Below are 25,374 nucleotides of genomic sequence, written 5' to 3'. Positions count from 1 at the left end.
GCCAGAAGCTTTATCCAGCCAAGTAGGACCTGGTTAGTTATCCGCCCCTGGCAGTTAAGATTTGCCACCTCTGGGGTTTTTCCGACGATGGGGGTCAATCTTTCATTCCAGCTTGCAGGGCCGATTTGAAACTTTCACAGAAGTACCACCAAACCATTCTCCCAGTTTTTAAAATTTGTCTTTTGCTAAATAGAGCAAATTTGTGTAGAGGACTCACTGCACCTCTAGACTTGAATCTCCTTCCTTTTCTACCTTTAAGTTTCTTCCTTTCTTCCTCCCTCCTTCTCCTTGCAAAGTGCTGGGAGCGTCCGGCTGTCTGCAACCGAAATGGAACCCGCTGAAAAGCAAGGTTTCCTCCCAAGGGAGGAGGAATCTGTCGTCCCAACTTCCCCCTTGCCTCCCGACCATCCGGCTCTCCCCTCTCTCCCCCACAAAACTCCGCTGAGACAGGTCCCTTCGCGCCTCCGCGATTGGTCGCGGGCCATCATGTGCCGACACTTTGGGTGGGTCTTTCTCCCGTTAAACTCATCAATCGCTCCTCTTTGGAGCCTCGCTGGCCAGTGGTTCAGACCTTTGCGCCCATTTCCCCCCCCACGCCCCCCCCCCACGCTTACTTCCTCTTCCCCCCACCCCTCCGCTTCAGTCTTATTTTAGCAAAACCTAGAGGAGAAGGAAGAGGAGGCATTGGGGGGCGGGGGGGGGGCGATGGACGCTAGGCATTGCAGCATCCGGGAGCAGCTATTGAGTGGCTAAACGAACGGCGCATACCTCTCTCCTTCTTTCTCTTGGTTTTTTTTTTCCTCCTGTTGGGAATTTTCAGGATTTCATTGCTGCAATTTAACCCCAAGATGAGGCACGGTTGAGCGAAACGCTGCGCGCACACGCACACTCACACTCCTTCGTGAGCAGAAGAGGCAGCCGCTGGTGATTCAGGAAGAAAAAAAAAAAAAAACACCCGGACCCTGCGGCTTCAAGACTCCTTAAGAGCCCTTCGGAGCGTTTCCCTCCCCCCTCCCCCCTTCTTTCCTTAATACTCTTAATTTTAATTTAATTTCATTTATTTGGCTACAGATCTTCCAGCATTTTTAAGGTCTAGGAACTCAAGCAAAACAGAAAGGGGGATTTTTAAATTTGGGGGGCTGCCTTCCCCCCACCCCCCAGCAAAGACTTGGGTTTTATTTTTATTTTTTTAACAAAAAATGTTTTTAAAGAGCCGGGCGCACTCCTTTTGCAAGATGCCAGCCTGACCCGGACCTCGGAGGAATTTGAAGCTTCCACTGCGTCCCGGGGGGCGTCCTTTGCAAACCGTTCGAGTCTTAAAGGGGGTGTGCGTTTTTTTTTTTTTAACTGTGTTTTTTTTTTTTTTTTTTTTTCCTTCCGGAGTGGGTGGACTGGGGATTGCCTGGATTCCTTCCTCGGTTATTTTTTGCCTTGCTTCCCTCTCCCCTCCCCCCCTCCCCGGCCCCCGCGCCCCGCCCCCGCACCCTCCTCCAGCCCCTCCTTCTCTGGGGTCAGCCAGGAAGATGTCCCGAGCTGCTATCCCCGGCTGGGGCCGGGCAGCCGCCTTGTGAGCCCCCGACCCGAGGCGCCGAGCCGCCGCCGCCCGATGGGCTGGGCCGTGGAGCGTCTCCGCAGTCGCAGCTCCAGCCGCCGTCTTCACAGCCCCGGCAGCATCAGCATCAGCATCGGCGGCGGCGGCGGCTGCGGCGTCTTCCGCATCGTTCGCCGCAGCGTAACCCGGAGCCCTTTGCTCTTTGCAGAATGGCCCGCTTCGGAGACGAGATGCCGGCCCGCTACGGGGGAGGAGGCTCCGGGGCAGCCGCCGGGGTGGTCGTGGGCGCCGGAGGCGGGCGAGGAGCCGGGGGCAGCCGGCAGGGCGGGCAGCCCGGGGCGCAAAGGATGTACAAGCAATCAATGGCGCAGAGAGCGCGGACCATGGCCCTGTACAACCCCATCCCCGTCCGACAGAACTGCCTCACGGTCAACCGGTCTCTATTCCTCTTCAGCGAGGACAACGTGGTGAGAAAATACGCCAAAAAGATCACCGAATGGCCATATCCTTTGCCCAAACCCCGGCAACTGCGCCTCCCCCTCCTCCCTCGCTTCCCCTCTTCCAGGCTGGGAGAGACCCGGGGGTTGATGGGAGGCGGGGGGGGGGTGGTCTTCCAGGGGCTGGGAGAGGGGGCACCGGGGAGGAGTGTGGAGCATCTCTCCACCCCGAGCTGGGTTGAGGTACCGTGGAGGCTTGGGGTTGTGGGCGCCGGGGGAGTGGATTCCGCCCAAGGACCGATTTCAGAATGAGGGCTGGGCCCTGGGGTCGTACAGGGGCCTTTAGAGCCAGTTCCGGATGGGTCAGAGTTCTCCCCGAATGAGCGTAGACCAGGCCGGGGCCTGAGCACTCTGCCCAGGGCAGAGGAAGCATGGGGTCCTTGGCTGGGTTTCCTTAGCCGCCCCTCGCCGGAATCCACGGTTGCCTCCAGAGCTGGAGCCCAGTCCCAGCTCTCAGGCCTCTCCACCCCTGCTTGCCCGAGGTTGGGGGCTGCTCTCTCAAGGAGGGTGCCTAGGGGTTCCCAGGGCCAAGAGCCAGTGGGAGAGCATGTGGTCTTCACACTGAGGGGCCAGCACTGACCAGCATTAATATCTCGGGATGGGCCGCTGGCCAGGAAGGGATGGGGGGCATTTTATTATTCCCCATGTCTGCAGGTTCCATTTCCTTCCACCCACTGATTAGGGACCTCATCATCTTTTGAGGTGTAGAAAACATCCCGTTTGCCCCATCTGGGGCCCTGACCTGGAAGACCCAGGATGGGCTACTTCAATAAGAAAGATAGGACAAGAGAAAATGAGGTGCTGGGTCCTTCCTAGGGTGCCGTGTTAGGCCTTGGGTTGGAATCTGCTTCTTCCACCCTAGAGACCCGGGAGGGGACACCAGGAGAGTCAGCATCCATGTGGACATCTTGGGCAGGTAAATGCCTTTTTTCTTTTTTTTTTTGTAAATTAAAGACCCCGAGGAAGAAAGTGGAGTACACATTTTCCTCTGTTGAGATGCTACCAAAATCCGGATCCCCTTGTGTTTCTTTAAATTCGTGCCTGCTTGAAATAAACCTTGAGGAGGGCTTAACATCTGTTGAGATGTAGGGAGGCAAGGATGGGTAATTAGTCGGGCTTTCTAGCAGTTATCTAAGCATGACCCAGATTCCAAGTAGGGGGACGAACCCTGCTTCCCAGGCTGACTGGCCACCGTGCCGTGCCCAAATGTGCCGCTCCTCGGCTCGGTTCCAACTGGCTGCCCTCGGAGTAAAAACGAATGGGGCTGGTTGGGCCCGTGGGCTTCACTGATGAACCCCCATCCTTTTTGTGTATGGTTTTGACAGGTATATACTCAACAGGGCTGAGCCCCAGGTGGTCCTGGGCTTGCTTATTTGAGGAACACGTTGGCTGGTGGATTCACTTTTAGGGGGGACCAGAATTGAGCAGGATTTTGGCTACTGGGTCCGGAAACTGTAACAGAGGCCTCTGAGGTTTTGGAGTGTGTGTGGGCAGTCTGTTTCTAGGGTGGTGAAAATTAAGAGGTTCAGCTGCTGTCTTTTTGGAGGGGTGTACCCCTAACCACGATGTCATTTTGATTGGTGCCCAAGGCAGGAGCCAAGTCTTTGCCTCCTAAGTTTCAACCTTGTGATTATCTGTTGAAATGCTCAGGGGTCTCGTAATCACTCTGCCTGTCTCCCCCCAATCCCTGGAGGAGAATGGCAATGTGTCAACGTGCGCAAGATCAGATAACTCAGGGGTGTCCAGGAGGGATTCACTGGGCTGACAGGTTTCCGTGTTGAAAATGGCTTTAGATCGCCTTCTGGAGCCTGGATTTGGAGTCTACTAGGAGGAAAGGAAGAAGGTGGGAATCCTAATGTGTCCTTAGCTCACCCCGGTCCAGCCTGAATCCTGCAGATCAGAGGGCTGTTGGGGAGGGAAGGGATGGCAACAGTCCCTCGGAAGGAGGGATCTTAAGAGAGGGATGCAGGTGAACTGGTAGCACTCAGTCCTTTAGAGGTTTTCTTTGGCTTTCTTGCTCTTGGGAGCTTTGTGATGAGTTTGTGCATTTTGCTTTTTGCAGCCAGTTTTTGTTCTCTCTTTGGCCTGAGGCAGCAAACACATTCTATAGCCCCACTCTCAAAGGGAAAGCTCTCCATCCCCCGATCTGTCACCAACCAGAGTCATCCAGGACTGAGCTTTCTCTGGGGGGGGAGGTGATGAGAGGGGAGGGGACAGAGAGATGGGGGGCTAGATAAGGGCAATTTGGGCCAATGCAAAGAAATGGAGTGTGGAAACACCAAGGAGTCAGGGTACCAGGGGAGAACATGGACTTGAGTATCTAAATATTTCTGCCATTAAAAAAAAAAGTGTTTAAGTACTTATTTAGAACTTTTTCAGGGCCTCTCACTGTTGTGGCCTCTCCCGTTGCGGAGCACAGGCTCCGGACGCGCAGGCTCAGTGGCCATAGCTCACAGGCCCAGCCGCTCCGCGGCACGCGGGATCCTCCCGGACCGGGGCACGAACCCGTGTCCCCTGCATCGGCAGGCGGACTCTCAACCACGGCGCCACCAGGGAAGCCCTAGGACTTTTAAAATAAAGTCTAATGTATATATATACGCACATGGGAAAGTATACAACTCAAGTCCAGATTAGTTAAGTGAACATTCATGCCACTGGCACCCAGGTCAAGGAAAAGAACGTAACCAGCTCCCCAGAAAGTCCCCTCCTGCCCCCTCCCAGTTACTCCCCCCGATAAGGGCTACCGCTACCCCGACTTCTGACCCCATGGGTTCATTTGGCCTCCTTTTGAGCCTCCTGTAAATGGAGTCAGAGGCCGTGTTCTTTTGTGCTGGGCTTTTTTTTTTTTTTCCTCAACAATCTGTCTGTGAGATGCATCCGTGTCACTGTGGGTCGTTGTTGGTTGTTCCTTCTCATCGCTGTGTGATATTTTATTGTTTGACTCTCCCACAACATACTTCTCCGTTCCACAGTTGAGGGCCATTTGAGTGATCTCCAGATTGCGCATGTCTTTGGTTGAACTTTCTGGGGAGGCGTTTCTCTTGAGTTTATACCTAGGAGTGGAATTGCCACTGCCGTTCTTTGATGTGCATGTCGCGGAACATGTATTTGGAAATGGCATTTACTGAGGGTTGCAGGTGAGTGGGCAAAGCAGGTTCTTCACCATCACGGGGAGGAGTCAGTCAGTGGCCGTTCCATGAACTTGGCTGTGTGCTCCGAGGGCCTAAGAGTGTTACTTCCAAATGCAGATTCCAGCATGGTACGCTGGTGGAGGGAGGGTGCAACCTTGCATTCCCCATGGTCACAGGCACTTTGCCACTGTGATTCCTTCCCCTTCTGCACCCCACTTTCCTCGGGAGCTCAAGCTTGAAGCCGTCAGTGAGAATTCAGGGGTTCTCATGAATTTCATTTTTCTCTAAGTCAGGAGACCCAAATGGAAATCTTTGATGTTCAGATTTCCATCGGTGCTTTGCACTCTTGAAGGATTCCAGGCAGCAAAGCTGTCTGGATCACACACCTTGGTTCCGTGTTCTTCTCGACTGGAAGTCTGATTTAAATATGGCCGTGACGGCCTCTGACGATGGCTTCTGAAGAGCTCAAATCTGTCAGCTCAATAAGGCGCATCTGTCAACCTTCCTAGAGCCCCCACTTAATGCCGCTTGCTCCTTCTGACGCGCTACCAAGCGCCAATGTGAATGTCATCTTCCCCCAGTCCTGCTGATGCCAGCAGATCTTGCGCTGAGCGTGGTGTAGGAATTTGGGCCGCGGACTCAGGTCTGTGTTATCACGCTCCTTCTCCTGAAGTGCTTGCAGGATTCCGGGCTTTCATACCCTTGTTTTCAGGACTCTTCACAAGAAACCCAGAGTCCCATCCCATCAGGTAACCCACGGACACTGGCTGATTGGCCCTCACCCCCTCACTCACCTCATCAGAGTCTTGGCCCACCCTGAAAATTAGCTTGTGCTAGAAGGGCAGGAAAGAATGACTGTATAATTCTTCTACTAGATCAGCGTGGCAGGTACTTCCAGAAGGACAAAACTCTGGGAAGTAGGAATTAGCATGGTTTTTTTCCCTTGGGTTCCCCCCCGCCACCGCCTGCCGCTGCAAAGGTGCGATTTCTCCTCCGCAATCCCCAAATCTAAAAAGCTCTGAAAACCAAAAGATCAGCTCATTTAGGGGTTAAAAAACTACCTTGAACTGACGCAAATTTATATGCTTAAGTTACAGTCTTAAATTTATCCCACGTGGTGTACGTTTTGGTGTATTTCACTGAGGAAACAGTAGATATGCTTGATCATGGGGTGCTGCTCCGGCAGACCCAGTGGGAGTGTTACGTATACATGGTAGCACTTTGCAAACTTTCCCGAGTGTGAGGATTGCCTTGTTAAAATGATGACTCTGGTCCCGCAGGTTTGGGGTGGGGTCTGGGATTCTGCTTTTCCAACAAGTCTCTAAGGATTGCCCATGCTGCTAGTACATGAGTTACACTTGGAGTATCCAGGGCACATCATAGATGCATCCTGTTATCTTTTTTTCCTTTTTCTCAAAGACCGGGTTTATTGCGGTATAAATTACTTCCAGCAAAATTCACCCTTTTAAGCGTAAAGTTCTCAGAGTTTGACAAATGCATGCAGGCATGTAGCCACCACCCAAATCAAAATGTGGAACCGTTCCATTACCCCACAATATCCCCTAGTGACCATTTGAGTCAGCACCCCCCTACCCAAGTGCCTTGCAAGCACTGATCTGTTCTCCATCCTTATAGTTTTGCCTTTTCTAGGAGGTCGTATACATGGAATCATATCGTATGTAGTCTTCGGATTCTGGCTTCTTTCACGCAGCCTTTGAGATCCATTCATGTTGCTGTGTGTGTATCGGTAGCTCATTCTTTTGAGTGCTGAGTAATATTCTATGGGACGCCTGGACTGGAGACTGTTCATCCATTTCCCAGGAGATTTGGGGTGTTTCCAGGTTGGGCGATTATGAATAGAGCTGAGGTAAACATTGGTGGATGGATTTTAGTGGGAACTTTGGGAACGTACATTTTATTTCTCTTGGGGAAATAAATACCCAGGAGTAGGATTGCTGGGTTATGCGGTAAGTATGTGTTGATAAGAGACCGCCAAACTGTCTTCCAAAATGGTTGTGCCATTTTACATTCCCATCCCTGTGATCCCTTTAAAAACACCAAGTTCTGGGCTTCCCTGGTGGCGCAGCGGTTGAGACTCCGCCTGCCGTTGCGGGGGACACGGGTTCATGCCCCGGTCCGGGAGGATCCCACATGCCGCAGAGCGGCTGGGTCTGTGAGCCATGGCCGCTGAGCCTGCGCGTCTGGAGCCTGTGCTCTGCAACGGGAGAGGCCACGACAGTGAGAGGCCCGCGTACCAAAAAAAAACAAAACAAAAACCCACCAAGTTCTAAGCTCCAGAGCACGTCTGGCCTCGAGGGTTTAGCATAAAGGATTGTGGATGTGTAGAAAGTAGAGGAAGTGGTAGCCTTAAGTGCCAGTCAGAGAAATGAGAAAGGGTGAGGATGTCATTTGTAGCTCTGTTCCTGCCCTGGTTTGAGGTCTAGCAAGGGAGGGGGGTCTCCAGTGTGGGAGAAGGGGGTCTCTGGTTGGGGGGTGCTTTGGTCCTGCCACTCGGCAGTGAAAAGCAAGCTCCCCGAGGCCATAAGACCTATATCCATCATGCTACCCACCAGTGCCACCCCATCACGCCCGGCACACAGTTAGGCACTCCATTAATGTTTGCCCAGTGAGCGACAAAAGTGCTTCTCTTCACCCAGTTGCCAAGTCTTCGAGATCTGATTCACCTATGTACCCATGTTTCAGCTTTTCAGTGGGTTTTAGGTGTGGATCTTGGAGTGACAGGAGGGGTGTGTGTGCATGAGGGTATCAGACCAAAGGAGGTCTCTGAAATGTTAGTGCTTGAGAAATTGGGGAGCAGTGGTTCCTTGAGAGTGGAGTCTTTCTTCAGGGGATTTTGGGGGGACATCTGTTGGGTACTTGGGAATTAGGTTCACACACACCCCCATTGTCTCCCCAGTAACAAGCACACAACATGCACTCCTCCAACAATGGAAGACGCCACCAGGAAGGTGGATTCAATCCAGAGATGGTCAGGACCCTGAAGCCCCTCCGTTAGTCCGTTTCTGGGGATGCTAACTCAGCTCCTCAGGAGGGGTCCAGGTGGTGCTGTGAAATACAACAGGGAGGTGAGGGAAAGCACCCTGAACTTTGGGTCAGCCAGGCGCAGGTTCGAATGGCCCACCCTAGCCAGGCTGCCTTGGGCATCAGAGCCTCAGTTTCCTCATGCACGTGGTGAGGATGTTGCTTCTGATATAGCATGTTCCTCGGAGGACTCTGGAGGAGGTCACGTGGGGTCATGCATGAGAAATGCCCAGCACAATGTCCGGCATGGAGAAAGATCCAAAACGCGTGAACCATAATATTGGAGAGCACTTTTCGCTCGTTACGTTCCTTTTTGGAAACTTTGACTAGAAACCGGGCTCTCTGGGTAGGAGTGGGAGCAAAGGGCCCCTCAGTTGACTGGCCAGTTTGGATTTATTAATCTGAGTGTGGCACTCTTGTTTGTTTTTTTCCAAAACATTCACAGAATATTTTTTAAATTAATTTATTTACTTTTTAAATTTATTTTTGGCTGTGTTGTGTCTTCGTTTCTGTGCGAGGGCTTTCTCTAGTTGCGGCGAGCGGGGGCCACTCTTCATCGCGGTGCGCGGGCCTCTCACTGTCGCGGCCTCTCCCGTTGCGGAGCACAGGCTCCAGACGCGCAGGCTCAGCGACCGTGGCTCATGGGCCCAGCCGCACCGCGGCATGTGGGATCTTCCCGGACCGGGGCACGAACCCGCGTCCCCTGCATTGGCAGGCGGATTCTTAACCACTGCGCCACCAGAGGAGCCCTACTCTTGTTTTTTTAATTGAAATATTTGATTTACAACGTTGTCTTAGTTTCAGGTGTACAGCAAAGTGATTCAGTTATACATATACACATATATATTCTTTTTTTCAGAGTCTTTTTCCTTATAGGTTATTATAAAATATTGAGTATAGTTCCCTGTGCTATACAGTAGGTCCTTGTTGTTTATCTATTTTGTATATAGTAGTGTGTTTATGTAAATCCCAACCTCCTGATTTATCCCTCCCCCCCTTTCCCCTTTGGTAACCCATTTGCATTCTCTTTTCTCTCTGGAAGCTTTAAGGGAGGAAAAATGTATGCCCACTTGACCTATTTTTCTGTTCTCTTCGGTCTGAGATAAAATTGTCTTCCTCTCCCTTGATCCCTTCCTCTGTGGGTGACAAGGTAAGGGAGTTTTAAAATGTATAATTAGCTTCCCTGCCCACCGCCCCCCACCCCCATCTCCTTCTGAGCCAAAGGGTCCAGCCCAGGATGGAGGCTGCAGGCTTAGGACAGCTGCTGTGGCCGCCCCAGGTGACTCCTGAGAGTTTAACAATAGAACCCTGCTCATCTTTGGGGTTAGAATGCATCCCCCTCTTCCCCCAGTTTCTGTCTTCTTTCTCCCCTCTCCCTCACTTCCTGGGAGAATAGAGAAGGCAAGGAACATTCCAGGAGAGGGATCCAGGTGGGTGGGCTCAGCAACTTATGTTTCAAAACCCACTGGGCTTTAGTCCTTGTCTGGGTAGGGTGACCAGATGTCCCAGTTTGCCTGGGACTGTCCTGGTTTTAGCATCTTGAAAAATCCAGCAGTTCTGGGCAAACAAGGAAGTTGGTGACCCTACTGGTGAGTTCTTAACACTCCAGAGATGAAGGGAGCCAGAGATGGTGCCAATGCCCAGGAAAGGAGAAGATAGGTAGCTTTTTGCCTCTGAAAAGCTGAGAGTTTATCTTGGAATGAATTGTGCTTTTGGAAGCTGCTTATTTAAGGCAGCTAATGCGAGAGAGATCCCGGCTCTGAAGCGCGAAATTCCAGAGTTAAATACGGATCAGGTTTTGTCGTCTCTCTTGGGTCAGAAGCGGCTTTATCTTCTTTTCAGCCTGGGAGCATTTTTGGGTCTTCCTTTAAGGTGTTCCCTGCTCAGGTTGGACCTGGAACTTGGGATTAGCAGCCCTCCCCCCATAACACTATTTAGGAGGCCTGCCCCCCACCTCCCCGGAGCAATGAGGGAAACTCAGTTTCGTCACCCACCTGCCAGTAAATAATAATCACACTGTTAAGTTCTGTTCTCATTTTAGGCCTGTGCGTAAAATATTATATAATTTTAAACCAATTTTAAAAGTATTTTTATAAAGCGGCGTTTGCAGGAGGGCTAAGTCTGATCTTAAGAATCAATGAACATATTCGTCTTAAATGAGACATTGGTATAGACCTAGAACTTGCTCTGTGTGGGGTTACACAGTTTCTGACCTGCCATATTCTTTTATCTCATTGACCTTTATTACTTCCTTTATTAAGAATAATGGGCATGGGCACCTCTGCTGACCTTCACTTTCTGCTATGAAATGTTTGTGGCGTCCGTGGAGGGATGTGCTTGTCTGACCAAGAGCACCAGGGGTGGAGGCTAAAAAGGAGGAGAAGAGGTGAGGAGGGGAAGTAATATAGGGTGGAGATGAAGCAAAAGGCTTGGGGGGCAGGGGACCCTGGTTGCAAATCTCAGCTCTAGCTCCCAGTAGCTGTGCTCAGTCTCTTCATCTGTAAAATGGGCATAGTAGTCCTCCATCCAGGGAACTGGAGGATGAAAAGATACTGAAAGCATGGGGTGTATATGATCACTCTGTAAAAAGTATAAGAATGGGGGAAAAAATAGTATCAGAATGGACAGACTGTATACTCCCATGCGGCAAGGGCTGGGTCGGTTGTGGTCACCATTCTGGCCCTGTGCTTGGCACCTACAGTGGCTGAATAGATCATTGTGGGGTGTTTTCTTTCACCTCAGGTTAACAGCCAATTGCTTTCATCCTGTTCTGCGTTTACAGCACACTCTCAATATCATCTCTCCTTTTCCTTATTTTTCCTTATTTATTTTACTACTATATGGAAACACTGGTAGACCCGCCCCCGAAGTCAAGAGCTAGAACAGTGGTCCTCGAAGTGTGGTCCCCAGCCCGGCAGGGTCAGCATCACCTGCTCTAGGGCAGAGATGCTTGCACTTGGCGTGCACCAGTGTCCCCTGGAGGGCTGTTGAAACACTGGTAGCTGGGCTTCGCCCCCCAGAGTTTCTGATTCAGGGGGTATAGGGTGGAACCTAAGAATTTGCATTTCTAACAAGTTCCCAGATGCTGCTGATGCTGCTGGTTTGGGGAGAACCCTGAACTAGAACATGATCAATAACTTACCTCTACCTGTATCTTCCCACCCTGCCTTTGCTTCCTGCTCCTCCCCCACTTCACTCCCCCAAAGGCAACCACTCACCCTTGGATTGTGTGTGTCTTATTCTCTTTCTTTCTTTCTTTTTAAAAAAGCTTTACCACATATTTAAATATGCCTTAACTCTGTAAGTTTCACCTTCGTGGTTTCTGAGCTTTTTAGCCTTCTGGAACTTGCACTGGCTTTTTTTCACTCAACTGTATATTTCTAAGATTCATGTCTCTTATTTGAGTATAGCTGTAGGCTGTTTACTTTTCTCTGTATAATATTGTATTCTGTGATGATACAAAAATTTATCCGCTTTCCTGGGTGATGGACATTTGGGATGTTTCCAGGTTTCTTGTTTTTTTTTTTGCTATTATGAACGGTGCTGCAGGACTGAATAAATAATTTTTGAATGAATGAATTCAAGGTGTTAATTTTAGTCTGTGTACTTGGGAATGTCGCTTCAGCTAAAATCAGCTGAGATTCATCAGCATTTCTGGAACACCAGCCATCTGACAGGCACTGGCTAAGCCATTTCACAGTCTATACCCATTATTCTAAGGGCTGGGTCAGCCAGGAAGCCCCTGTTCTTCCTTGTCTTCTGAAAGTCAGCCTGTGTTTTAGGCATTGGCAGTTGCTACAGTAGTAGAGAAGCAGCAGGGCTGAGTTGAGAGCATGGACTCTGTAGCCAGTGGGCTGGGGTTCAAATCCCAACTCTGCTAGTCACTAGCCATGTGACCTTGCTCAAGTCATTTAAGCGTTCTGTGCCTCAGTTTCCCAGTTTGTCCGCTGGGGATTCTAATAGCACCTATCTTGGAAGATTAAATTAGTTAATACATGTTATGCTTAGAAAATAGTGCCTGGAACTTAGCACTATGTGTCTATATGTAAATGGATTGACGTATCAAAGGATACATGGATGGATCAATGGGTGGAAAGAAGAAAGGGGGGGCTTATTCGGGTGACCTCTCTGACCCAGTGCTTGGAATAGTGCGTGACACATAGTAGGTTCTACATAGTATTAGTTATTCTTCTTCTGCCTTTTCTTGTCAAGGCTCTCAACTCCCTTGACCTCTGTTATTCTCTGGCATCTATCTTGTTAACCCGTTCTCCTGGATGATAAACGAAACCACCATCGCTCCAATGTATAATCCAAGGGGAAAACAATCACGGGGTCACGTTGACTGTAGATGCTAGAATTCCATGATTCCAAGGCCCAGGCAAAATTTTCCTCATCTCAGAAATCCTTGTCTATATTTCTAATCAACTTCCTCTCCCATTCTCTACATCCCACTGCCAGGTTCTCTCCAGTGCCAGACTCTTTCCAGTCTGCCCACAGCTCCCCCTTCCTCTAACCATACCCTACTTTCTAGCCTTGCTTTAAGAGCACCATCTTTGAAGACATCAAAGACTTCAAACCAGTGAGGATAGGCTGGCTTCTGTGCAGTTCTAGCAAGGACTTGGAGCATTTGGGTCTTGCATAAATGGGAAGAGTCAGAAATGTTTGTGGATTTGAATTCTTTTGGGAAGAGTTGTTAGAATGTAAAATTTTAAGTTGGGCCTGTTCCTAATCACAGTGGAGTCTTTTAAGTTAAGGATCATCAATGGATATTTGTGGTTTAGAGAAGAGAAGCGTCTCCTGCAGTTAGTGTTGAATGCATGGGTGGATGGAAAGATCTGTGGATGGTTGCACAGTTGGACAAATAGGTGAATAGGCTAGGTGGGATGAAGGAAGGCAGGATGGATGGATGAGAGAAAGAAAAGATGGACATATTGGATGGATGGGTGATTGGGTGGGTTATAGGTGGGTGGATAAGTGTTGATTGGTGGGTGACTAGATGAGTGGTGGACGGATGGATGATGAAAGAAAGAAAAGATGGATGGGTGAACACATGAGTGGATGAGTAGATGGCAGATGACTGACTGGACTGGATTGACAGGTAAAAAGATGGATGGGTGGATGAATGGATGGATGGATGTTAGATATAAGGGTGTATGGAAGGGTGGGTGTCCATTTCTCAGTCTCTCTGATATTTGGTGTTCTTATGGGCTTGGGAATGACCAAGTCCCTCCACTTACCGCCCTCAATGTCAGATGAATCTTGCATGCTTTGTGAAAAGCAATAAGATGTATGCTTATGTCTTACTCTCTACTTAGCTCCTTGAGGGTAGGGAACAGTGATTTACCTTCCTCACATCCCCCACCAGTTCCCACACTATATCATGCATGAGTGTTTGTTAATTGAGTAGTGATGAGGAAAGTAAACAGTGTTCTTCACAAAGACTATTAAAATTCTGGAAACACTCTGGTTTTGTTTATTTCAGCACTGGGACTAAAAGTGGAATTCCTTGGATTTTGCTTCATTGGTGAAGAGTGGTGGGCTAGTGGAATATCTCTCTTACAAGTAGGTTGGGTAAATGTCCCAGATGCTTACTCACTGCCAGAGAGTGCAGATGATGGATGTACCAGGTTCTACAAGGCCCCTCATGATCTAGTCCCTGTTTTGTCTTTGATCTCATCTCTTCCATTCTCTACCCCTTCCACTCTATCTCAGCCCCACTGGCCCTTTCTGCCCACAGCTAGCTTATTTGCATCTGTAGGCATCTGTGCTGGCTCTTCCCTCTACTTGCATCACTGTTTCTCCAGGTCTCCCCATGGCTGATTCCTTCTCTTCATTTACGTCTCAGCCCAAAAGTCACATCCTCCAAGAGGCCTATCCTCTTCATTTGTTGAACACCTGAAATACAAAGAAGAACATAAAATATATGTATACTCTCCTATCCAGAGAGAATCTCTGGTGACATTTTTTTTTTAATTTTGTTTTTTTTTGGCTGCATTGGGTCTTCGTTGCTGCACATGGCTTTCTCTAGTTGCAGCAAGTGGGGCTACTCTTCTTTGCCGTGCACAGACTTCCCATTGTGGTGGCTTCTCTTGTTGCGGAGCATGGGCTCTAGGTGTGTAGGCTTCAATAGTTGTGGCTCGCAGGCTCAGTAGTTGTGGCACACAGGCTTAGTTGCTCCACGGCATGTGGAATCTTCCCGGACCAGGGATTGAACCCGTGTCCCCTGCATTGGCAGGCAGATTCTTAACCACTGAGCCACCAGGGAAGTCCCTGGTGACATTTTATGGTTACATTCCGTACATTTTTATGGATATAAGCTTTTCTGAACACATTTCCATGCCACTAGATATCCTTGGACAGCAACATCAGGGCTACCATGTATAGTTGTACAGAGTACACACTGCACAAGGGTATTGTATCTCATATCATAGGCATCATAGAGCTGTACATTTATTATTTCAATTTCTCAGATGATGAAAGCTTCAGTATCTTGTTCTAGCAAAATGAAGATATTATGACAATTTTTTGACAGATGGACCTAACAACTTGAAAAAGGGGAGTCATTTAAATTCACACAGTGGTGCTGTATGGGTTGGCAGCAACCCCAGAAAAGACTGTTGTTAATATCTGATGACATTCCACTTTATGGATATATCATACTTCTTGTAATCATCCCCAGTCGTTTGTTTTGCTTGTAAACAACAGTGCTACAAACATCTTTGTGCATAAATCTCTGTCCAAGGTGCTGATTATTTTCAAAATAAAATTCTGGTCTAGAGATGTCACTCAAGTCTTAAAACTGTTGCCACCACTTTCCTTGAATATGTAAAAGAGATTTTGAGACCAAGTGACTTGAAATTTAGGAAGCTGAGGAGGAGTATGGAAAGAACAGTTGATTGGTTTGGAATTTTTCCTAGGCTGCATGTAAAACAGTGTTTTTGAACAGGGGGTGATTTTTGCCTTCCAGGGGACTTTTGGTAATGTCTGGAGATACTTTGGGTTGTCACGAATGTGGAGGGTGGGGTGCTACTGGTACTTAGCAGATAGAAGCCACGGATGTGCTGAGCATCCTAAAATGCACAGGACAGCGCCCTCATCCCACCCCCAATAAACAATTATCCAACCCAAGATGTCAATATTGCTGAAATGAGAAATCCTGATGTAAAAGACATCACGGATTCCTTGGAGGAGAGTGGGTGGATTTAGAGTTTGGGGGTTACTTAAATTTTACTTACAGTTTCTCTTCCTATCTGGGTGTCTAAGCCAGCTTTCTCTGAACTTTAGATCCCACACTATCAGCAACAGGCTTGCTACTGACAGATTCGTTGATGTAAATATAGATGAGTATATAGAAGGAAATCTCAGCTGGAAAATGTTGGAATGAAAGCTGCTGCAACCTCCCTTTCTCCCTCCTTCTCCTTCTGTTGCCCAGTTTTTAAATCGTGTCTCACTTTCTTTGGGCTCCTGGCATGGTGAGTACTGCTGGTGGAGACAGTGGTTCTCTGTTCCTTTAGTCCCCACACCCAAGGTTGGCCTTGGGCATGTCCAGGACACCACTGAGACAGATTAGCTTAGAGATGTGAAGGGGGAAAGGAGTGCATTCTGATAAATTCATTCCTTCATAAATGTTAACTGAGCACCTACTATGTGCCAGGTGAGTGAGGGGAGAGGAGGGAAGGAAGGTGACAAGGGTAGATTGTGTGGGCCACAGTGAAGATTTTTACGCCAAAGGAAATGGCATCATCCTTCCCATTTTCCACCTGGCACACCTATACTTTGTTTTCCATAAGAAAATAGCGCCCTTTGTGTCTACACAATGTTTTGAGGGCTGCTGGTTTTCCTCCAATACTAGCTACACTGCAGTGAACTCCGCTGTGTTGATGTCTTTACACACGTCTGTGACTGTTTCCTTAGGACAGATTCCTGGAGGTGGCACATCTGGGTCATATGTCAGGCTTTGGGGCCAGGCTGCAAGGAACAGTTAGTCTGTGCCTTTTCAAACTCCGAGGTCCCATTTCCCTGATTATATGGCCCAACTAGATTGCCCTGGATTTTATATCTTCACCAATCAGGTAAGTGAAAAGTGGAATCTATTTGTGGTGCAATGTGCATTTCTTCAGTTCCCAAAGATGCAGAGCATTTTTCAAATCCATACGGGCTATCTGTGTTTCCTTCATGATGTCCCTGGTCACACCCTTGGCTCTGTTTTCTCTAGGGACATTCTTCATAGATATCTTTCGGGGAGGTTGCACCAGGTTCTATAGACACTGAGGGGTTCTGTTGCTCTGTGTTGTGTTCGAAGCAGTATAGTGGTTACGAGGGAGGGCTGTAGAACCAGACTACCTGGGTTCAAATCCCAGCTCTGTTTCTTTCCAGCCGCATCATCTTGGGCAAGTCACTTCACCTCCCGGTCCTCAGTTTCCTCATCTGTAAAATGGGCATAAAATGAGTTCCTGCCTCGTGGGGTTGTCATAAGGCGCAAGCAGCACTTAGAACAGTGCCTGGCACACAGTGGGTCATAAATAAGAATTTGCCCTCATTATTGTTATGGGCTAGGCATTAGTTTCCTCTCTCCTCCATACAATAGTGTGTGTGTTTCTGTGTGCCTTTGTTGGTGCACCTTTTATTTCAGGGTGCGATAGCCACCACGTGATGAAGAGTTAGCTCTCCAAGAATCAGTGCCACCGTGGCTCTTTTAACTGACCAAACAGGATCTCCCACGCTTCCCCCGCAAAAAAAGCAACTGGACCATTTTTCACATTCACGATGGGTTTCCTTTCCTTGGCCCCTGTGCTTGTTCATGTCTGGGATTTCACTAGATCTCCAGTAAAGACGAAGTGTCACATCCCAAGAGAAAATGGAAACTGACTGCCTTTTCAAATCGAGTTAGTAGCCCCTCTTTATGGAGAGCTTATGAGCCCTCAGGCTCTTTGATTTAATCTTAATATCAGTCCCAAGGGCTCAGTGTGTTTATTTTTGCCCCCACTTGACAGATGTTCACACTGAGGCTCAGAGAGTAAAGTCACTTGCCAAGGTCACACATCTATCATATGGGGAAACTTCATGGGACAGGTAATGGCATGGCAGGAACAAAGGCCCAGAGAGGCAGATGCTCAGGTCCTGCCTGGGAGAACATCTGTGCTCCAGAGAGGTTGGCATGCCTATGGGAAGAGATGGTACAAAGGAATAATTAAGGGACAGAGTGAAGGGACATTGAGGTCAGCCAGTACTAGGTTCCTCTCTGACAGTGATGTTGCCTTTGGGAAGTTACTTAACTTCAGTGATCCTCAATTTCTTCATCTTTACAATGGGCAGAATAATATTTTCCACCCAGAGATGCTGTAAGGATGAAATCAATGGTGAATGACAGACATCATGCTCGGCACCAGTAAATGCTCGACAGGTAGCTGAAGGTCTTTGTTTTCTCCTTAGTACAGGCACTGGGACACAAACACAAACAGACAGACACAGACCCCTGCCCTGGTGTGGCTAACATTCTAGCTGGGGAGACAGACCAAGGACCAGTTAAAGGATACAGTTGGTGTGGTTAAGTGCTGTGGTGCAAACATAAAGCAGGGATAGGAGATACAACAGGGTGGTGGAGACAGAGGGTGTTGGCGCTGAGAAGCTGAGCTAGGAGGAGACCTGGGGAGAGGTGTGGGCTTGAGTTGGGTCACTCTGGGGAAGCACAGAAGTGAAGAGCAGCTGTAGTGAGGCTGGAGGTACTTTCATAGAGGACTCTGTCTAGAGAGTGAAAGGGGTAGTTTGGGGAGACCCAAGGTAGGGCTGCTGAAGGGGACCAGTGAAGTTTCCAAGCAGGTTAGCAATGCTAAAAGAGAGAAAAAAAAAAGGAAGAATGGAGTAGAACCAACTTCCTTGCTCCTCAAGATGTCTTCTCATCCTTTATCCCTTTGGGTCGCTTAAAGACATAAGCAAAGGGACCGAGCTCAGGGTTATTTTCAAGACTCTAGGTTATTTATTAAAGTTCGAGGATATCATTTGTTCCAACCTGTTGAATGTCTTGTGCCTTTCTTCCCTGGGAGGTTGTCTAGACCTGCTACGCCCAGTAAGGTAGCCACTAGCCACACATGGCTATTTCCGCTTAAGAATTCGCTAAAATTAAATAAACTGAAAAAGTCACTCCCTTAGTTGTAGCAGCCACATTTCAGATGCCCTGTTACCGCGTGTGGCTGGTAGCCATTGTACTGGACCATAGAGATTAGTACATTCCATCATGGCAAGTTCTGAGAGTTGCTGCTGCGGAACCTTCCAGCAGCAACAGCATCTCCTGGAGGGAGCTTGTTGGAAATGCACAGTCTCCATCCCTCATCCCAGACCTGCTCAGTACCAATCTGTATTTCAACAACACCCCCGCCCCCCAGGTAAGGTTGGAATCTACCTGAAAGTTTTAAAAATGCTGATGCCCCGAGAGTTCCCTGGTGGCCTAGCGGTTAAGATTCCAGGCTTTCACTGCCATGGCCAGGGTTCAATCCTAGGTCAGGGAACTGAGATCCCACAAGCTACGTAGTGTGGCCAAAAAGCAAAACAAAATGCTGATGCCCCAAGCCTCACCCCACAGATGCTGGTGAGATTGGTCCAAGGCTGTCCCTGGGTACGGGGACTTCTGAAAACCCCCCAGTTTTCAAACTTCAATCCTAAGAGTCAGCTAGAATTGGCAGAAAGCACCGAGTAGTCAAGAACACTCGGAAAGCAGGTGAACTGGAGTTGGAGCTGTGTGATCTAGGACAAGCCACTTACCCTCTCTGAGCCGCAAATTCCCTCTCTGTAAAACCAGGAACCTGACGGCACCTCCCTCCCAGGACTGTGGGTGTAAATGATGTGACGGTTCAGAGTGCTAAGCAGGGGACCTGGGATGTGGATAGTAAGTACTTCCTACATAAATGTTACTTTTAAGAAATGAAATCAGCAGCCTTAGAGCTAACAGCTGGAGTAGAGGAAACAAAACTCTATTTTTTTTCAAAACTCTATTTTTTAATGGATTTTTTTCTTTTTTAAAAAGATTGAGGTAATATTCATTTAACATAAAGTTAACCATCAACCATTTTATCTTAAAAATTTTTATTTTATGTTGGAGTATAGTTGATTAACAATGTTGTGTTAGTTTCAGGTGTACAGCAAAGTAATTCAGTTATACGTATACATGTATTTTTTCTTTTTCAAATGGTCTACATCAACCATTTTCTCTTCTTTTTTTTTTTTGCGGTACGCTGGTCTCTCACCGTTGTGGCCTCTCCCGTTGCGGAGCACAGGCTCCGGATGCGCAGGCTCAGCGGCCATGGCTCACGGGCCCAGCCGCTCCACAGCATGTGGGATCTTCCCGGACCGGGGCACGAACCCGTGTCCCCTGCATCGGCAGGCGGACTCCCAACCACTGCACCACCAGGGAAGCCCTACATCAACCATTTCAAAGTGTACAGTTCAGTGACATTTAGTACATTCACAGTGTTGTACATCTGTCACCTCTCTCTAGTTCTAAGACATTTTCATCACCCCAAAAGGAAACCCCATACCATTAAGCAGTCACTCCCCATCATCCCCCTCCTTCCCCTGGTTGCTAGTCAGCATTCTGTCTTTGTGGATTTACCTATTCTGGTTTTAGACTTTTTTAAGTGTCCTGCCCCTGGCGCCGTCCCCTCTCGGCATCCCAAGAGAGACTAGGAAAAGGCCCAGCTCTTTTTATCTCTGGGTCTTTCCACCTCTGGGATGATGGCTGCCCCCACCGGTGTCCCCCTCCGGCACCCTGGGCTTCACCTGTCAGCCACAGTTAATCCCAGCAGCAGGCCCCGTGTTCTGCTCTCCTGAGGCTGCCACAAATGAGAGGTTTCATCTCAGCTGGGGTTCTCCTAGTTAAATATTTAATAAATAAGACCTACAACTTGTGATGCTGAGAGTGTTTGATACTGAAATTAATGAGGGGGAGAGAGTCCCAGGCAGCCCACAGGTCCATCCATGCCTGAGCCTGGCCATGGGCACCCTGGTGGCGCAGACCTGGGCAGACATCTGGATCACCACGCTGGGCCATGCCATCCTGTGTCCCCTGGGTGTGGCCTCCTTCTCTAGCGCTGTGTCTGGCACAGAGTAACCACATGATGCATATATGTTAAAAGCGAGATTGTGTGTGTGTGTGTGTGTGCGCGCGCGCGCGTAGAGGAGATGGAGGAGAAAAAGGCAGGAGAGAGAGAGAGATGAGGGGGAAAGAAAATGGGGAGAGAGGGAGGGAGAGATGGAAGGGGAAAGAAAAAGATCTGGAAGGATCTGGAGGGAGGCAAGGAAGACAGTGATGGGGGAGGGAGAGAGAGACACAGAGAAAGATGAAGAGAGAGAGAGATGGAGGGAGAGAGGAGAAGAAAGAGAATATCATTTCCAGTATCTTTTCCCCTGCTCATCATCCTTGACAATCTTTTCCCCCGCTTTTCCCTCTGTCTCTCCACTTCTCATTTCCTTACTCACGCCTTCTTGCCAGCCCCTCATCCCTTTTCATTTCCTGTGTCTCTGTTATCTTTTAATTTTCTGTCTCAATGTTTGTCCCCTTTCTCCTTCTCTTCATAAACCAACGTTTGGCGTATGTGCCTTATTCTTTCCTAGTCAGTCTTTAGCCGAAGACTGTGTGTGTGTGTGTGTGTGTGTGTATGTGTGTGTGTGTGTGTGTGTGTGTGTGTGTGTGTGTGTGTGTGTATTGGGGGGAGTGAGGGAGAAAACAAACCTAGAAAAGAGTGTAGGAACATAGATGAACATTTAAAAAACCATGTTATGATACAAATGAACTTATTTACAAAACAGAAGTAAACTCACAGACATAGAGAGCAAATTTATGGTTACCAAAGGGGAAGGAGGGGATAAATTAGGCATTTGGGGTTAACAGATACACACTACTGTATATAAAGAGATAAACAACAAGGTCCTACTGTATAGCACAGGGAACTATATTTCATATAACCTATAGTGGAAAAGAATCTGAGAAAGAATAGATATATATTTATATGTATAACAGAATCAATTCGCTGTATACCTGAAACTAACACAACATTGTAAATCAACTATACTTCAATTAAAAAAAAAATGCCTTTCATACAGGTCAAGGGCCAGAACACGGCCATCTCCTCAGATTCTCCCCTATGCCCATCCCCCATCACAACCCCATCACAACCCCTCCCGGATGAACCACTATTGAGGATTTTATGGGAATCCTTAGGTATGCAACCACCTAAGGTATTGCAATCCTTAGGGAATCCTTAGGTATGCAACCATCTAGGTATGCAATATAGTTAAATGTTTCATGGTTTTGAACTTTATAAATTTAAACTTATGTGATATGAATTATTTTGTATTTTGCCTCATTGGCTCACAATTACACTGGTAGGATCCATTCTTATTGTGGTGGCCGCGGCTCCTTCGTGGTCATATTTGTTCACTGATGATGAACATGTGAGTCTGTTCTCTTTTGGCTGCTGACAATAAGCAACGTTGCTAGTTGTTATGGGTTTTGCTGCACGTGTGCAGGAGTCTCTTCAAGGTACATGCCTCGATGCAAACGTGCTGGATATTAAGATTAGTGCGTCTTCCATTTGACTCAATACTGCCACACTGTTCTTGCAAAGTGCTAATCTACACTCCTGCCAACAGTAGCTGAGCATTCAAGTGGCTCAACACTTGGTGGCTTTTTAACTGCAACCTTTCTGGTGGATGTGTGACGATGTCTCATGGTGATTTGAGTTTGTGTTACCCGATTACAAAAATGGGTAAACATATTTTAATACGTTTATTGGCTGTTCAAGTTTCTTCTTTTATGAAATGCCTCTTCATGCCCTGTTCACTTTTTTTTTATTGGGTTGTTTGATTTTTTTTTTCTTCCTAGTGATCTGTAGGTGATCCTTATGTATTCTGGAAACTGGTCCTTCATCATTATATGCTGTGCAGTATCTTCTCTTAGCTTGTCTTTTGGTCTTTTTTATGACATCTTTTGATCAATAGCAGTTCTTAATTTTATTGTGGTTGAATTTAGAAATCTTTTCCTTTACAGTTTGTGGGGTTTGCGTCTTACTTAATAAAATTGTTTCTACCCTGAGGTCATATTGTTTCTAAAACTTCTACAGTTTTGCTCATTGTATGTCTTTGATCAGCATGAAATTGATTTTTGTGTATAGTGTGAGGTCGGGGTCTGATTTCCTTTTTATTCCATAAGAGTTGTCCCAGCACCATTTGTTAAAAAGTCCATCCTTGCCTCAATGATCTGCAAGACAACCTCTCTGACTGTTTAACTTTTACTTCTCTTGGTCTTGTCTGTTTTCATGCTCAGCCAGTCAAACCACACATATTTATTGAGTGCCAACTATATACAAGGTACTGGGTTACAATGATGAACATGGCAGATGCAGTCAGTGCTTTCGTGGAGCTTACAGTGTGGCAAGGATGACAGGTAAATAGCTATGGCCACTTAAGTTACAATTATAAATGCTATAAGGTTTTAGGAAGGACAAATCCAGCTTGCTCTGAGAGGAACACATAAAACAACCTCCCCCGGGACTTCCTTGGTGGTCCAGTGGTTAAGACTCTGCGCTCCCAATGCAGGGGGCCCAGGTTTGATCCCTCGTCCGGGAACTAGATCCTGCATGCTGCAACTAAAAGATCCTGCATGCCGCAACTAAAGATCCTGCATACTGCAACTAAGACCTGGCACAGCCAAATAAATAAATATTGAAAAAGAAAACCTCCCCCAAGGAAGTGGTGATAACCCCCCACTGTGGTGATAAGTAGTGAAGAGACTCACCAGTGGCGAGTCTTTAGTGGAACTCTGATATAGAGAGGGCAGGAGTGGTGGGAAAGATGTTCTTCCCGGAGGGAACAGCATGTGCCAAGGTCCTGTGGCGGACGATTAAAAATTTGGTATTCATTTCAAAGGCACTGTCTGGTCACTGGAGCAGCAATGCAATGAGATTATATCTGTGAACAGCCCCCCTGACTGCTGTGTGGAGGATGAATTCTATGGGAGCAAGAAAGAAAGCCATGAGACCTGTGAGGATATCATTGTAGTCCTTCAAGGAAGAGACCGTGTGCCTTAGATTGAGATGGTGGCTGTGGAAATAGAACTCACTGGTCAGATTGAAAGATATTTTGAGCTGGCATAATTTCCCCCCTCCCTCTCCCCTCTCTTTATCTCTGTTCCTTTTCTGGTTGAGTTTTCTGGGTGAGGAAAGCAGTTTGTGTTCCTGCCAAGGATATTTGCTCTGAAGGATATATTTGCCACAGATGGTCCTGGGAAATCTAGCCGAGAGAGTCACTGGACAGCCCCTGGCCCCCAGGGTTTTCTGGATTTAATTCAACAGTGACCACTTGTTAATAACAATATGTTATTTATGAACAATGAGTTGATAGTTTTTCCTTCAAAACGCCGATTAGCTATTGCGTCATGTGTCACCCCAACTAACCCTAGTGAGATGAGTGAGGGAGAGAGACGAGGGTTTTTATATCAGTTTTACTTTGCATCAGGGCATCCTTGAGATCTCACCAAAAAATGTTGGTTTGGGGATTGGAATTCAGTACCTTGGCTTCTGGCCCAGTTCTGTTTTTATAAGATCACAAAATACTCTTTTGCAAACCATTTCCTACTAGAGTGCTCCTCGGTAATATACAGGGCTTCAGGTCCCTTGACTGTAAAATGGGAATTAAAATAAAATACCTATCTCTAAGCTTTGTGCCTGACACATAGTGAGGACTCATTACGTTTACCTACATGAATGCATTAGTGCCCTTCAGCTGTAAGGAGCAGAAAACTCAAAGGGACTTAAGCAAGAATAGAGGAGTTGACTAGCCTATGAGACGGAAGAGTATAGAAAGTGACCCACTTCTGGCTTGTCCGGATCCACAAATCAGATGACATCATTAGGCTTTGGTTTCTGGGCTCTGCTTTTTGAAATTGGCTCCATTCTCCATGTGGACGGGACATGCCTGCAGTTCCAGACCTTTGGTCCTCTCCAAAGTGATTCTTTTTCCCAGCCATCCTCCCAGCATTCTCATCAAATGATCTATTGATTTTGATTGGCTGTGCTGGGGTTATGTGCTCATGCCTGAACCAATCACTGTGGGGGAAGGGGTGCTCTGATTGACTTAGGCTTCAGTCACATCATCGGGTCTCTGGCATTGGGGGTGGAGCCAACTCCACGGGAATGGGGAAGAGGAATGGTCCTTTTAAAGGTGTATTAGGGTGCACTAGCTGGCGTAAAAAAACAACCCTCACATCTTCAGTGGCTTAGTACAGCAAGAATGTACTTCTCACTTACCTATAGCCCAGTCGGATAATCAGCAGGTGGCCTTCCACATTGTGATTCCAGGGCCCAGGGTCTTTCCATCTCGTGGCTCTGCTATCCCGTAAGCGCTTGTAAGTTTTGCTTCTAGCCTGTAGGGAGATTAGGAAGGCTCACACAGGAGGTTTCGGTGAGTCACATCTAGAAGTAGTGAACCTCATTTCTGCCAGCATGCTAATCGCCCAAAATTTTGTCCCATGGTGTGTACCAGAGAGGGCTTCATTAGGAAACAGAAGACACATCAAGAATTGAATTAAGAGACGTGGGCGGGCAGTTACCGAAGCAGAGAGGGAGGGAGGAACAGCTGCCCCACAGGAGCTGTAACCTGAGGAAGCCAACAGAATAAATGCCCCAACTTCATGCCCTTCCCCCATATCCCACCAGGGATCCCCATTGTCCAAACCCACCTGGAAGCCAGAGGATAAGGAGCTCAATGAGGCTGTCTGCACAGGTCAGCCTCCTTGGGCATAGCAGAGTGGAGAAGGAGGAAGAATGGATTCTGGGTAACAGAAGACAGCCCGTACCATGGCTCACCTAACTGCAGAGCGTACCTGGACATTGAGTCCACGTGTGCATCCAGGAGGAGGAGGTTTGGTGGACACATTACATTGTCTTTTACACAAGGAGAAATCAGGTTCCTGGATGGCAAAAAAAAAAAAAAAAATCTACTCTTCTGCTATTATTATTGTTGCTGGTTGTGGTGTGATTATCGGTTCTCTCTGCATGCTAATACCTCCTTTACTCTTTCCTCACCCTGAGAGTTCTTTCCCTTTCAGAGGAAATTTTTTGGTGTCCTTGAAAGGTGTTCAGTTTTATGCCAGGCTTGAGTG

At 47.8% G+C, this 25,374-nt stretch overlaps 1 protein-coding gene across 3 annotated transcripts in view; it reads left to right on the top strand.

The window, feature by feature from the left end:
• Positions 1 to 1,761: 1,761 nt before the first annotated feature.
• Positions 1,762 to 25,374, top strand: part of CACNA1A (calcium voltage-gated channel subunit alpha1 A) — a 236,819-nt gene continuing 213,206 nt past the window's right edge. For all 3 annotated transcript variants that reach the window (XM_060144945.1, XM_060144944.1, XM_060144946.1), the window contains exon 1: positions 1,762 to 2,054. In XM_060144945.1, coding sequence (XP_060000928.1) covers positions 1,762 to 2,054 — 293 coding nt within the window. The remainder of the gene's footprint in view (positions 2,055 to 25,374) is intronic.

Source organism: Lagenorhynchus albirostris, chromosome 3 (assembly GCF_949774975.1).
Source record: "Lagenorhynchus albirostris chromosome 3, mLagAlb1.1, whole genome shotgun sequence".
In the NCBI taxonomy this organism is placed as follows: domain Eukaryota; kingdom Metazoa; phylum Chordata; class Mammalia; order Artiodactyla; family Delphinidae; genus Lagenorhynchus; species Lagenorhynchus albirostris.
The sequence above is the reverse complement of the archived record's forward strand: the minus strand, read 5'-3'. Positions and strand labels throughout refer to the sequence as shown.